Source organism: Ostrea edulis, chromosome 4 (assembly GCF_947568905.1).
Source record: "Ostrea edulis chromosome 4, xbOstEdul1.1, whole genome shotgun sequence".
Taxonomy (NCBI): Eukaryota; Metazoa; Mollusca; class Bivalvia; order Ostreida; family Ostreidae; genus Ostrea; species Ostrea edulis.
The window spans coordinates 17,023,369-17,037,616 of NC_079167.1; the positions used below are offsets into that span (position 1 = coordinate 17,023,369).

At 34.1% G+C, this 14,248-nt stretch overlaps 2 protein-coding genes across 4 annotated transcripts in view; one reads left to right on the top strand and one right to left on the bottom strand.

The window, feature by feature from the left end:
* Positions 1-271: 271 nt before the first annotated feature.
* On the bottom strand, positions 272-2,628 carry LOC125670196 (low-density lipoprotein receptor-like). Of its 3 annotated transcripts, XM_048905237.2 has the most exons (4): positions 2,433-2,628; positions 1,705-1,839; positions 1,483-1,613; positions 272-632 (listed from the first exon to the last, which is right to left on the bottom strand). In XM_048905237.2, exons 1-4 carry the CDS (start codon positions 2,500-2,502, stop codon positions 618-620), a joined length of 351 nt encoding a protein of 116 aa, XP_048761194.1. In that variant the 5' UTR covers positions 2,503-2,628; the 3' UTR covers positions 272-617. The 3 variants fall into 3 exon arrangements, with proteins under 3 accessions (XP_048761194.1, XP_056018081.1, XP_056018080.1); XM_056162106.1 differs by having other exon boundaries at positions 272-1,613; positions 2,433-2,551; XM_056162105.1 differs by lacking the exons at positions 1,705-1,839; positions 2,433-2,628 and having other exon boundaries at positions 1,483-1,614.
* Positions 2,629-8,608: 5,980 nt separating this feature from the next.
* Positions 8,609-14,248, top strand: part of LOC125668885 (chromosome transmission fidelity protein 18 homolog) — a 34,063-nt gene continuing 28,423 nt past the window's right edge. The window contains exons 1-6 of the mRNA XM_056162098.1: positions 8,609-8,913; positions 11,908-12,147; positions 12,875-13,015; positions 13,176-13,300; positions 13,468-13,551; positions 14,060-14,112. Coding sequence (XP_056018073.1) covers positions 8,850-8,913; positions 11,908-12,147; positions 12,875-13,015; positions 13,176-13,300; positions 13,468-13,551; positions 14,060-14,112 — 707 coding nt within the window. The 5' untranslated portion in view covers positions 8,609-8,849. The remainder of the gene's footprint in view (positions 8,914-11,907; positions 12,148-12,874; positions 13,016-13,175; positions 13,301-13,467; positions 13,552-14,059; positions 14,113-14,248) is intronic.

Consider the following 14,248-nt stretch of genomic DNA (forward strand, 5'->3'; position numbering starts at 1 on the left):
ATGGTTAAAAATGCAGTTTTAGTAGAAAATAATCTGGAAAAACACCTGTATGCTGGACTCGAACTAGCAATCCACATATTCTAAACCACTGAGCCACTCAGCGAGGAAATTATCTCTAACCGGAATAGACAAATATTGCTGATTTTTATATTTACATTCATGCTTTAAAAGGAAGTCAACCATTATGTCGATGTAGTATTTCTCCTTAAACCAGAATTTGTACTACTATCATTCCAAACACCCATTCAATACAGTGGGGGAAAAAACTATGTTTAAGAAATGTATATGTTTATTACATGTAAAATCAAAATAAATAATCTCATTTGTTCAATAAAAGTATAAACAATAAACAATAAAAAAAATTCAGTCGTTGGTCAGAGTCCAGTTGATAGAGTCCATGCATATGTTTATAAAAACGAATACAGGAAACGGGGGGCGGAGTGCACGAAACTTGGTAATTTTGTGTCTTCAGGCTGTGGTCAGTTAGAGCTGCAGTGTAAGTTATCCTAATGGTTTCAAAGAGGTCGGGGGTGATGGCGATTGCGTGTTCGTCAGAGAAGCAGTGTTGTTTACATGTGACGTAAGGCAACAAGTTCACTCCCTGAATTGCACCAAAGTTACGAACGATTTCGCTGGAAAAGAAAACCAAAGTAAAATTTAAACTCTCAATAACACGTTGAACCAAAGAACAAAGTAGAAGGTGGGTAAACATTTTCTAGATATACGCGTGTATTTAAGCTTAATAACAAAGCATTCCAATGTCCGGCACAAATATTGATAACAAATAAGAATACTGAGATCCAATCCAATTAAAAGTATATGTTAGATCCGCTCGCATATATTATACGAGTGTATGCGAGCGGATCTAACTTTTAATTTTAATTAGATTGGCTCAGAACCAAATATGTAGAACCCAGAGCCAGAGTTTCAACCCAGAACCAATATCTAGAGGTTAATGTTCCAAATGTCAAACTACTGGGAACCAAGGTTATTGGATAGAGTGCATATTAATCTTGCCCAATTTTCACTCATTTTCAATGTAAATTTCACATGCATTAAATTGCAAATAATGTCCGGAAAGCTGGAGAGGGGGGGGGGGTCCTTACCTTCATCTCATTTTCTATTCACACGCGGGATATTTATTTAGGGGCGGATCCAGAAAATTTTCAAGGGGGGATGCAAACCAAGTTTAAACTTAAGGGGGGTGGGTGGGGGGTGGAAGAGCCCAAAATGCATGGCAAGAAAGTCAACTTTCGTTAACAATATTCAACCAAAGGCATAGACAAAACCCCCGTAAACCTTCTCTTAACCCGCTACTGTATATCTAAAGTAGGCCTACATGTATATTCGTAATTTAATATGTCTTTATATCCTTGTATGCATCTACGCACATCAATTGACAATAAAATTGGTGAATTTGGGAAAGGTGTGTCTAGAATTTCGAATCTTTACCCAATTCCATTTTGGACATAACAGACTTACCTGATTTCGAGCACGGCAACCCGCTTCATCTGTTCGATCACGGCAGTCACGATCACCGTCACAAACAAAAGATTCGGGGATGCAATTACCATTGTCACATTTGAATTCATCCGCCTGACAAGTTACTGGCGCTGAAAAAAATATTGAGGATGAGTTAAATTTTGAAGATACCTATCGCACTGACTACTTATAGGGTTTGTTAGGTCAGTTTTGAACACTTACGACAGCCCTGCTCGTCAACTCCCCCGTCACAGTCAATTTCTGTGTCACACCTCCACTCCATGGGTAGACAGGTGTCATGGCCGTCAGTCATACACATGAATTCATTATCATGAGTGCACGTGTGGTCCCTGGACACTGGTGAGTGAAACAAACATTTCATCTGATCAGCATTTTTTCAAACGAACATATTAAAATTAAAAATGAATTTGGATAACCGTCGTTAACCCCTCCCCCCTCCATTGTATGACCGAATTAAATATCCTACCGGTATTTGTTAACAGAACCTGTCAAAGTGTGTAATTTCAACAACATGTTTTAAACAGATTTAAAAATCTGCATTATGAATTCAATAATCATATTGCAGACTTTTTATATCTTTCATATACATGTTCCCGTCATTAACATCTTTTATTTTTTTGTTCGAATGTTCTTAACCAGAAAGAAATAATTAAATTGCTCTGAAAACTTAACAACTTTCAATTTCTAATTGCTTCATCTAAATCAAACACATATAATTAATTGACCTTCGTCTTTCTTCTAACGCTTTGAAAAAATGTATAACGAAACCAAGAAAACATACATGTATCCCAAAACAAACGAAACGTCCCCCACAACCAAACAAAAATGCAATACCTGCATGTCAAAAAAATTAGAAACAAATAATTACTGCATTCAAAAAAAGAAAGAAAAAAAAAAAAAACGTTCGTAGACTTAAAAAACAGCTTTACCTTGTGTAGGAATGGCATTGACCATCACGACCAAGAACACAGCCATTAGGGAGAATTTAACACAAGCCATAATGATTCTAGGTCAATGTGTTCTAATATTGCGCCAGAATTTCCTGTGACGAAGAGTCTGGTGCACAGTGCTGTTTTATAGGGTAATGTGGCATCGTATGACCCGGAAAGGGGAGGGGCGAGAAAGAGTCTGGTGATCGAGAGAAGTACCTATTAATTAGGTAATGACGTACGGCGGTTTGAAACAGACATAAATTATAAATTATTTAAAGTTTGGCTTTGTGATTGGATTTTTATTTGTTTCTTGATTTTTCAGTTAAGAGGGGGAAAAAAATGGTGCTAGGGAGGGAACTGTGACAGACTTACAATGTTCAGTATTGACAGTTCTTCTGCCTTGAAATGATCTTACAATTACATAACATTAATCTTGCCTCCTGTTACTGAAAATGAAACACATATAACTTGAACATAACCTTGTTGTTGCATACCGAGGGATGTATGAGCATTGCAGTGAATCTCTAAACACACACGAAGAAATCAAACATGTTTTGTAATGTTTGGAATACCGTATTTTGATCCAAATTTTTCAAGTGCGTTTGTGTACGTTGCGTTGCGTTGTGTATCTATAATTAAATTACATGGTTTGAATCATACTTTGAAACTAATCGCTTGTTAGTTTCGTGTGGTGCATGCAGTGTAGTACGTTGTTGCACGAATAGATATATTTTATAAACAATTTACAATGCACGTGCTATATTCGTTTGTGAAATTTTTACAATTGCGATAACTGGAAACTCGAGACACCAAGGTGGGGGAATGGTAGTGCTTGGCAAACGAAAATACTTCAGTGTCCATTTTGATTTGTTACATGTACATATCCATTGTCTTCTATAGAAACAGTGAGAAATTTCGGTTGAATCAAGGCCAATATTGTTCAATAATAAAATCTATTATAATTTATGTATCTATGATCTCGAAATATAAGAAGTATAGTTGAAATCTGCCTATTGCCCAAACATAAAGAAAAACAAAACAATAGACTCACTCCACTGAAAACGTTAATATGACTTATCACAACTTTTAACCTGCTATAAGTAAGAGAGAGAGAGAGAGAGAGAGAGAGAGAGAGAGAGAGAGAGAGAGAGAGATTCACCTTTTTGATGGACAATCACGTTGGTAAAATATAAAACGATATAGAGCCCATCTATTTGTCTTTTCTTAGCGTCTTTGGTGTAACAGTGGCTGTGTATAAATATTAAAATTAATTAATTAACAATTCATTCCATTTGCGTTGGAACTGAAGGGACCAGGAAGGGGTACTTTTTTGGTCAACTCAATTCCCATTCCCAAATTAGGGATTTTTTTTTTGCCTGTCGTGGATTTCAACTACCCATCCCCCCCCCCACACACACACACACACCCCCAACCCCCCGAATTTGATCCCGGCACCAATATATCTTTGCAATTCTTTGCACAATAATAAATTCATAAAGCAACACTTGCATTTTTGAGTTTTTGTAATTTAAGTATAGATAGCGAAATAAATACAGAAGGACTCTTTATCACATGATCATGGAAACATCGCTAAGTTTATTGACCCATAAGATGCATTTTCAAAAATATTTAACAATTAAACACAACCTTTTTTCAGCTTGAAACTAGAATAACTCGGTTTATACCGGTTTTGTCTATGATTTGTTTCGTCTGGGGAGTTCAAGCATCTCTCATAATCACTTAAAAATGTATGGTTGGCCGTTACTGTGTCTTAGCTATAAAACCATATAAAATATAGATCTAAATGTTCCCTGGTTATAAAGGCAGTGAAAACAGGGAATTGATGTGAATTGAAAAAAAATGTCATTTAATTTGAAAATGAAGTTATATAACAGATTAAATTAGCGGGGATTCACTCGAAGAAAAAAAAACCCACACACAAGAAGATATGTATCTCATACGTGTGATTATGCAAACACAAATAGAGCTGCCTGCAATCAAATACAAGTAAATCAGGATAAAAATATCTAAACTCTACCGGTAGTTGTATTTTTATTAACTTTAAACTCAACTTTATTTTCTTTTAAAAAAATAGTTAGTATCCATATAAGCTTTGACTTCAATATTCATACGGCGGTACAATGGGGCGACGGGACGAGATGACACTGATCTTGGCAGTGTTTCAAAAACTCCTCTCATTTCCCAGAATATTGTAAGAGGCTCGGTAAGATTAAAAAATGCCAATATACATGCATTGCCAATCTTAACTACTCGGCCATTTCCGTGAAAAATAATTTTCTTAAAAAGACCTAGCGTGTTCCATTGATGCATTTGCTATATATTCTCTACCCAGAGTTCCATGCAGTACTTGCGTAACACGCCCTCTGGTGAGAGATTGAGTTTTCGGTAGTAGGGATGAAGACATAAAACGTTATTACATTTTAGTTCACTTGCGCTGAAAGCTCAAATGATGAATACGCTAGTTATGAAAGCTCAAGTGATGAAAGCTCATTAAGTGATGAATGCTCTAGTGATGAAAACTAAAATAATGAAAGCTCAAGTGATGAAAGCTCAAGTGATGGAAACTCAAGTAACGAGAGCTCAATTAATGAAAGCTAAAGTGATGAAAGCTCAAGTGATGAAAGAAAGCTCAAGTGATGAAAGCTCAAGTGATGAAAACTCAAGTGATGAAAACTAAAGTGATGAAAGAAAGCTCAAGTGATGAAAGTTCAAGTGATGAAAGAAAGCTCAAGTGATGAAAGCTCAAGTGATGAAAACTCAAGTGATGAAAACTAAAGTGATGAAAGAAAGCTCAAGTGATGAAAGTTCAAGTGATGAAAGCTCAAGTGATGGAAACTCAAGTAGTGAAAGCTCAAGCGATGAAAGCTAAAGTGGTGAAAGCTCAAGTGATGAATGCTCAAGTGGCGAAAGCACAAGTAATGAAAGTTGAAGTATGTTTTTTTCTGATCGAGATTTTGTCCATCATTTGACAATCTGTTATGTGCAAACTTAAAGACTAGACAAAGGTCAACCAAACTTGACGCAATGTACATGCTCTTGGATATTTAAAGATTAGTCAAGTTTGCTCAAGTGAAACCCCAAGGGATGTACGGAAGATGATTAGCAAATATAAAATACGATGAGCTGTTTAATCTCTTTGAGCACTGCTATACCAGAAAAGCCAAAACTGGCAGGAAAGCTTCGTGGTATAGTAAGAACGGTAAGTGTAAAGTCAAGATGTTTACGAATTGTCCACAGAACCAGTACCATCCCTCGTGTCCATCCTCACAATACCAGGGGCCCTGAGTCCACTCGTGTCCACCCTCACAATGTCAGGGGTCCTGAGTCCACTCGTGTCCATCCTCACAATGTCAGGGGTCCTGAGTCCACTCGTGTCCATCCTCACAATGTCAGGGGTCCTGAGTCCACTCGTGTCCACCCTCACAATGTCAGGGGTCCTGAGTCCACTCGTGTCCATCCTAACCAGGACCGGGGTTCACAGTAAAAGGTTGAAGTATTTACAAATCTATTAGGGAAATGCAACGATACGCAGGTGAGCGATGTGGTCCATGGGACTTTTGTTTTAAATCTAAATATACTACTTATGCTTGTAATTCAAAATCTTAAAACAAATTTCTAGATATGTTTTTAAACATATTAAAAGCAGCTGATTTCTGATTATAAATGATGCTAGCTGTGAGAAGGTGAACAAAGTCGGTGATAAGGCAGACTATCTCCGAATATCCCCCTTTCTCTTTCCCATGGGGACTACTATAGAATCACTAGCAAATAATATACCGCTATACCATTCGTTATTGTCTCTACTGTATTATCTTCCCGAGAGTCTGCAAAACTCAAGATTTGATATCTACGAAATATATTCTTGTATATCCATCTAAAAGGATCCAGTACTTCGATTAAAAAAATGTTAAAAGGAATAAAATCCTCCGTAATTCATAGCTCATCTCGTTCCAGATAAAACTTGTGAAATCGTGAAATGTGACGGCTTTAAATAATTCATAATTGGATTATATTTAATTTATTATCTATTTTTGGGTGGGCGTGGGGTAAACATTGTGCCACTGTACACCTAGAAACTACCCCTACATTGTCAACGAAGCCTGTCAATTGTAACAAGTGAAAATACGTACAGTTCATAAGTATTACGTCAGACAAGCACTTCTTGTGTTGTTGACCCAGAAACATATATAACTGGCACGTTTTATCATTCTACTTTGTCACCTTTAGTCACAAGAACGGAAGTTAGATAAAGACAACTTTTTATGAAAGAATTTGACTTTGTTGTACCACTAAGGAGGTGAAAAAATATGGTACGCCGTTTTTTACATTTATTCCTCTTTAAAGATATCTCATGAATTTTAAAAGATATCTTATAAAAGTTATAAGATATCTTCTAAAGTTTATGGGATATCTTATATCTTTTTTAAGATATCATATAAAAGATTTGAGATATATTATATTTTTTCTTTATAAAGAGATCTTATAAAACATATCAGATATCTTTTATGTTTTATAAGACATCTCATAAACTTAATAAGATATCTTATAAATTAATTTTTATAAGATACCATATAATCTTCATAAAATATTATGAAATATAATATGAAGGCCCAGCAAGCTTTTGCCATGTTAAGACCAGTATGGCGAAGCAAGGCACTGAGAACACGCACCAAGATCAGAATCTTCAACACCAACGTGAAGTCTGTTCTACTATATGGGTCTGAAACCTGGAGAGAAACATCAACATCCATGAAATCAGTCCAGGTCTTTGTAAACAAGTGCCTGAGAAACATCCTCGGGATAAAGTGGCCAGATGTTATAAGCAATGCAAACCTGTGGAAGAGGACCAACCAACAACCAGTGGAAATCACCATCAGAACACGCAGATGGAACTGAATAGGGCATACACTGAGGAAACCCAGTACTAACATCACAAAACAAGCCCTAGAATGGAATCCACAGAGACAGAGAAAGCGGGGACGGCCAAAGAACACCTGGCGCAGGGTATTAACATCAGACCTGAAGAAAATTGGCAAGACCTGGGGAGAAGCTAAGACCATTGCACAAGACAGAGGGAGATGGAGAGCCACTGTAGCCGCCCTATGTCCCCCATGGGACGAAGTGGATTGATGATGATGATGAAGACATCTCATAAACTTAATAAGATATCTTATAAATTAATTTTTATAAGATATCATATAATCCTGTAATCAGGTCAACATATTGTGGGTTTGTGGGTTTTTTTTTTGTTTTGTTTTTTATTCTTTCATATAATGCTATTATTCTCTTTTATATAAGTATTCACACGACACTATCATCTGCTATCCCAGTAACTTATGTGAGGCAGTTGGGTTATTTTATTTATCATGTTGTTAATTTAAATCTTGTCTGTAATCAGTATTTCATATATAATTATATAGATATGTGCAGTGCAGAAGTGTGAACTCTGTCAGTATTACCAGTGGTACTTCTAATTGATTGTTATTTATTTTCATTGTTATAATTAATTGCCTGTTAACATGTACATGCCCCCTGAGGGCCCTTGATTGGTGAATAAACTATTATTATTATAATCTTCTTGGAATATCTTATAACTTTTATAAGATATCTTACAACATTTAGAGACATCTTATAACTTTTGTAAGATATCTTTAAAAAAGAAAGCTTATAGGATATCTCATATATTTTATGAGATATCTTATAAACCCTTTTTATAAGATATTTTATAAAAGTTATAATATGTCTTATAAAAGTTATAAGATAGCTTACAAAGTTTATGAGATATCTTATGAAAATTCATTTATGAGATATCTTATAGAATTTATAAGATATCTTGTTTAATATATAAGGTGCCTAATAAACTTTATGAGATATCTTATATAGTTTGTAAGATATCTTATATATTTATGAGATATCTTAAAAACTGTAAGTTATATGAAATATCTTATAAGATTTATTAGATATATCTTATTAAAAATAAAAGATATCTCGTAAATTTTATAAAATATCTTTATAGAGGAATAGATATAAAATATGGCGTGCCATAAAAAAGTTTCACGTTTCAAATATCAATAAATAATCTCAATATCAACATGAAGCTTGGGATTGGTCACTGTGTGGATTGATGTGCCGAAAATGCTTAATATTGAGGTATGTGTACTAAAGACATTTAAGACTTGAACTTTCATTTTCTTCCCAGAGACTGACGCATTGTATAATAAGTACATGATAAAATCAGTAATCATAATTAGTAATGTCCTATTTTTCAAACGATGGAAAGAAGACGGGGGGAAATAAATGAATAATAAAAAAAAAAAATCATGAAGAACATATTCCATCGGGTTCGGAATCACAATAATCTTATATAGTAAACAATACGCGGGAGAAGTTGAAATGGACGAGAATGATTTCGAATCACAGTATGCGGATGAATTAGATGCCCTTGAAGACTTTGAACGTACGAAGCATCATATAGTTCTGCTGTAAAATATAAATTAGTATCTATATGTGAAGATAGTTACGCAGGGAACAATTTTCAAGCATACTAATCTTACCAGTAGGGAATGCTATAGTATAGGTTGGATAGTAAGAACAGTCTACTTGTGAAGACTGAAGAAAATCAAGTGTTATTTTATGATCATTCAACAATATTTTCATTGTGACGACGCTGTCAATGTCAAACATATGTAATGTTTATTAACATTTAATTTCCATTTGACAATGAATAACGATGACAAAGGCTTATTATTTTATGGATTTTTAATCTCATCAGAAAATTCCACTAATCAAAAGTTTTTAAAAAAAATACAATTTTGGAAATGGGGCACTGATATAAATTATTTACCCGAGTGATTCAATATTGTGAACCTAGGTGTACCTACACTAAAATTTTATTTTATCATGGCTCGTTGAATAATTAGCACCTCCCGACCTATGAAGTATGATTTCACCATTGAAAGAGTGATACAAACTTAGCCTAGTACCCAAGGCCTTTGGTACTAGGCTAGATACAAGCTCTGAATTATTTTTAAATGATTTCTTTTTTATGGAATGAATTGATAAAAAAGGTGTTTTGTCATAATGGCAGACTTCCTTTTGAAACATGAATGAAATTATAGATATCAGCAATACTTGTATATTCCTTTTAAAGAGACACTACAGCTCATTATGCACAAAAATCATGTAATAACAATTTTCCCAGAGCTTTCTCAATTTTTGTTGCCTAGTTGAATGTATGAACTTTGCGAAAATAACATTTATCAAAAGTTAAGAATTCTCGTAAATAATGTAAAAATCAATACTTTTTGATGGCCTAAAATTACAAAATATATCGAGTCTCCTCCTTTTGGTCTTCAGATGCATGCGCATAGGTGGTAAACAGTGCAACATGTCGTCCAGTGAGAAAAAAGTGTAGTGGATAAATCCAGAATTTTGACAGATTCTGCGAGAAAACGAGGTAAAAATAGATTGAGAGAAAACTCATACGTGAACCAAAATTTACTTTGGGATCAGTATGACCTTTGGAAATCAAAGAGCTAGGAGAAACGCATGCAGGACTCAGTGGCGGATCTAGGATTTCCAAAGGGGGTTGTAAAATTCAAATATTAGTCAAAGTACTCAGCCATTTTGGGTGCCAAATCTGGAGTATTACTCACAATTTGTGGCGGAAAAAGGAGGGGGCGGGGGATCCTGGCCCACACTAAATCTGCTATTGGGACTAGCTGTGAAGACACTGTTCTGTTAAACTACGGTAATGATTTATAATTACTTAATTATAAGAAGCAGGGAATAATCTCATACTTGAAAGGCGAGTGGGGACACCATAAGGGTATTTAAATAATTTTCTACACAACACCTTTGCTGTCATTCAAAATCACGTGATGTAAATAAGCATTCAAAAGTCCGAGTCAGCATGAAGAAACCTTTGCATTCCGGATGATTTTCAAAGTGCAATTGAGAGCAAATTGATGCATTCAAATTGTTCAAAATTGTCAGTATCGATATGATTTTAATCATTTTATCAATACATGTTTTAAAACAAACTTCATTAAAATGTGGAAACGAGCTGTAGTGTCTCTTTAAGTAATTGCCTAGTTTGGTAGCGCAGTAGGTTAACATGTCAGCTGCTGATCAGTAGATCGTGTGTTTGAGTCTAGCAGTTTTTTTTTTTTTTTTTATAGATTGTTTTCTACAAAAGTTTTCAATTTCGAAATATTATTGTACATATCCTCCACTTTACATTCACGCCATATAAGATGTCTTTGGTGCGTTATTCCTCCTTAGCTATAAACCATTGTAAGGTTATTAATGTTCAATATCTTGGTGCTAAAATTAGCTAATTCTTATCAATAAACTATTTACACATGATTACTGGTGAAAGTTTGCAGAGTTTATTGGGTTTTTTAACATGTTTTATCATCTCCATTTGTCAAAATAAACACAGTTTTTACTCAGAAATTGAAATAACAACATGAGAATAAAACTAGATGGTTATTGTTCTTTTTATATTTGTATCTTCATGGGATGCAAAGTTAGGAATATTTTAGTAGATTTTCTGCTAATAAGCAAGTTAGACAAAACATACAACTCATGTTATTTTGAAATTGAAAGGTTTTGAAAATTATTTGATACCAATAAAGTATGAAGATTGTACTTTCTAATGAGGTAAGTGGATAAATTTTAAATATAGAATATGCCAGGTTAGTCAGCAGGATCTAACATTGTGGCAGCTAGGATATCCATTTATGGGATTCCTTTGTCATCACTATTGTCATTTGGAAATAAAGAAATGTTAACATGGTTAAGGCATAGATTAGATTGAACTATGTTTTTCATTAGATAAAATAAAACTTCTCAAACAATGATATTGTGAAACCTTCTATTATCTTAGTGCAAATTTCTGTAGAAAAAAAGCACAGATCATCACCATCAATTTTCATTATTCAGGCCTTTTATTAATCCTTTTGCAAGGATTTGATTTTTTAACTAAATTACTCATTTGCATAGCGGTATTATAATTTTCTATTAAACTTTCAGCGTATTTTATTAACAAAATCTCCATGTTTAAACAAAGCAAATGCTCACAAAATACTGCAGTTAGACATTCTCCTTTCTAAGCATTCTTTGGGTGTAAGTTGACTGGTTAATGACTGACCACATTTCCATTTTATCATGCTTGACCTTCTAAAGGTAACACAAAATGTCATGTTAGTACTTGGAAGTTAAAAAATTGTCTGTTATCCTTTTAACGTAGATAGATAAGATTCATTTGAATAATTGTAAGGAAAGTTTTAACTTTAATGAATAAGGAGAAATAAAAAATACATTTTATAAAATAAAATGCAGGTTATAGATCTTTAAAGTTTTGTATGATATTGTCAATGTACTGTATGAATTTGCCACAGTGTAACCAGGTATTGTTTTGACTCGAACTCTCATCATTTATGAACAGCACCTGATTTTTCGCCATGCAAGACAAAGAGAAGTCTAAAATTTGACACTCCAAATGCCAAGCCTGCGAAAGACTTGAATACCAGTAACTTGGAACCGTTAGAGAGTCCGGAAAAACAAAGCGGCAGTGTCGTTTTATTAAATGATGAATTCAAACGATCAGAGAAAAGACTGAGGAGTGATGAGGACTTTTCCAACTGGTCAGGATGGGATGACCAAGATGAGGATTTTCCAACTTTAAGTAATATCTTAATCTTCTTTCAGAAATCTTTCTTTCTATTTTTACACTCTGTATCAATTTATTTAAAGGCCATAAGTGGCAGATATGATCAAAATGACTTCTGAATTCTATAATGCTCTTTGTTCGGCATCAGTTCCCAAAATAGTACTGTAAGATTCCAATTCATTTCAATGGCAATGGATCAATTGTGTTTTTTTTTTTATATCAACAAACTGAAAATATGAAAGGTCAAAAGTTCCAAACATGACCTCATTTAACATTTAGAAAGGGTCTTACAAGTTGTATGTATCACCGTTGTAAAATGGCTGAAATATTGCCAAAACGGCGTAAAACCTCACTCAATCAATACAAGTTGTATGTTGCAATTTTAATCTACATTTTGTAATTTATTAATTGTGATGTTAATTTTAATCATGATTTGGGTATTTCACCTTTGACAATATGATTTCATCATACCGGTACATATGCATGTATTTTGAATAAAATCATAAGAAGCTATAATTTTCCCCATGATCACTGTTACAAATGGCATGGCATTTTTTGCTTAAATTACATATTTTCATATGAAAATATTGAAGACCAGTTCTACAACATTTTTTCATAGTGATAATGGGTAGTCATCATAATATTCTCTGATACATGTATAAATTTTAAAATGTCATTTGAAGTTGAGGAATTTGATTCTTACCATATAAAGTAGCTAGAATAAAATTATTTCATTTTATAGAGAGACAGAACAAAAAGGCCAGAACTAATGACTTCGACATCCCCCCTCCTCCTGCTGTTACAATAGAAAAGAGAATCACAGATATACGGACAAACCTTGTTCACCAGAGTGGAGAGAGAAATGTTTCTGACTTGACAGAGAGTAAATTTATAGTCCTAAATATTTATCAGTATTACTGGTTGTGGTGATTCTTGTGAAGTTTGACTTTAAAATGTTGGTACACTCCAGGAGATTTTTCTCAATGTTTGCAAATGGATGCTTTTTAAAGTTTACCTATTAACAGCTACCTTTTGTTTTGTAGATTATGACTACGAAAGACCCAGAATTCACAAAAGAATTCCTAGTGGAGATTTCATAAGTACAACAAATTCACAAGGGGAGAGATTTTATGTTAAACTCAAAGATGAAACAACACTGTCAAAAGAGGTGGACTTCATTTTTGTTGTTGTTGAGATTATTTGCTTAATATTTTTCTATTTCTTGAAAACTGATATGTTAAATATGTGTGTATAATATAACTGATGTATTTGGTTGTTTACAAAGCTGCATATGTGACATGTATTTGTTCTGTTTTTGAATTTTTATGTGACTAGTTTGATGATGTTGGGAGATCAAAGAAAAAGAGACAGCTGCTTTCAATATCTTTTGAGCAGCTGCGTGAACAGGCAGAGAAATTGGTAAGAATTTAGCTCGGCAGCAATGATATCATTTATTGTTGATCTTTGGAAATGGAAATACAACGAATTATACTTTTCAATTTTATTTTTACTGAAGTAGAAATGTCAAGAACATTCTCGTCTGTGTTAGAAGTCTTTTAAAGAACTTTAGTTGGCTTTAAAAGTCATCTAGAGAACTTTAGTTGGCTTTAAAAGTCATCTAGAGAACCTTAGTTGGTTTTAAAAGTCTTCTAGAGAACCTTAGTTGGCTTTAAAAGTCTTCTAGAGAACCTTAGTTGGTTTTAAAAGTCTTCTAGAGAACCTTAGTTGGCTTTAAAAGTCTTCTAGAGAACCTTAGTTGGTTTTAAAAGTCTTCTAGAGAACCTTAGTTGGTTTTAAAAGTCTTCTAGAGAACTTTAATTGGTTAATTGTTGTACACTATTCCAATTATAAAGATATATCACCATCACTACATGTTAGAAGTGTCCAGTGGGAACTGATGTTTGTGATCCTTTCATTTTTTTGACAGAGAGAAGAAAGGCTTATTGCAGAGGCAGAGCACTGGACACGAGAAATCCACAAGTACTCTAGAGAATTTTGTAAACTCTGTTCAGAACACAGTACTGTCTACTCCTTATACAGTCTACTCCGGATATAATGAAACCCAGGGGACCGACCTGAATTGTTCATTATATCCAAAGTTCAATATAACCAATGC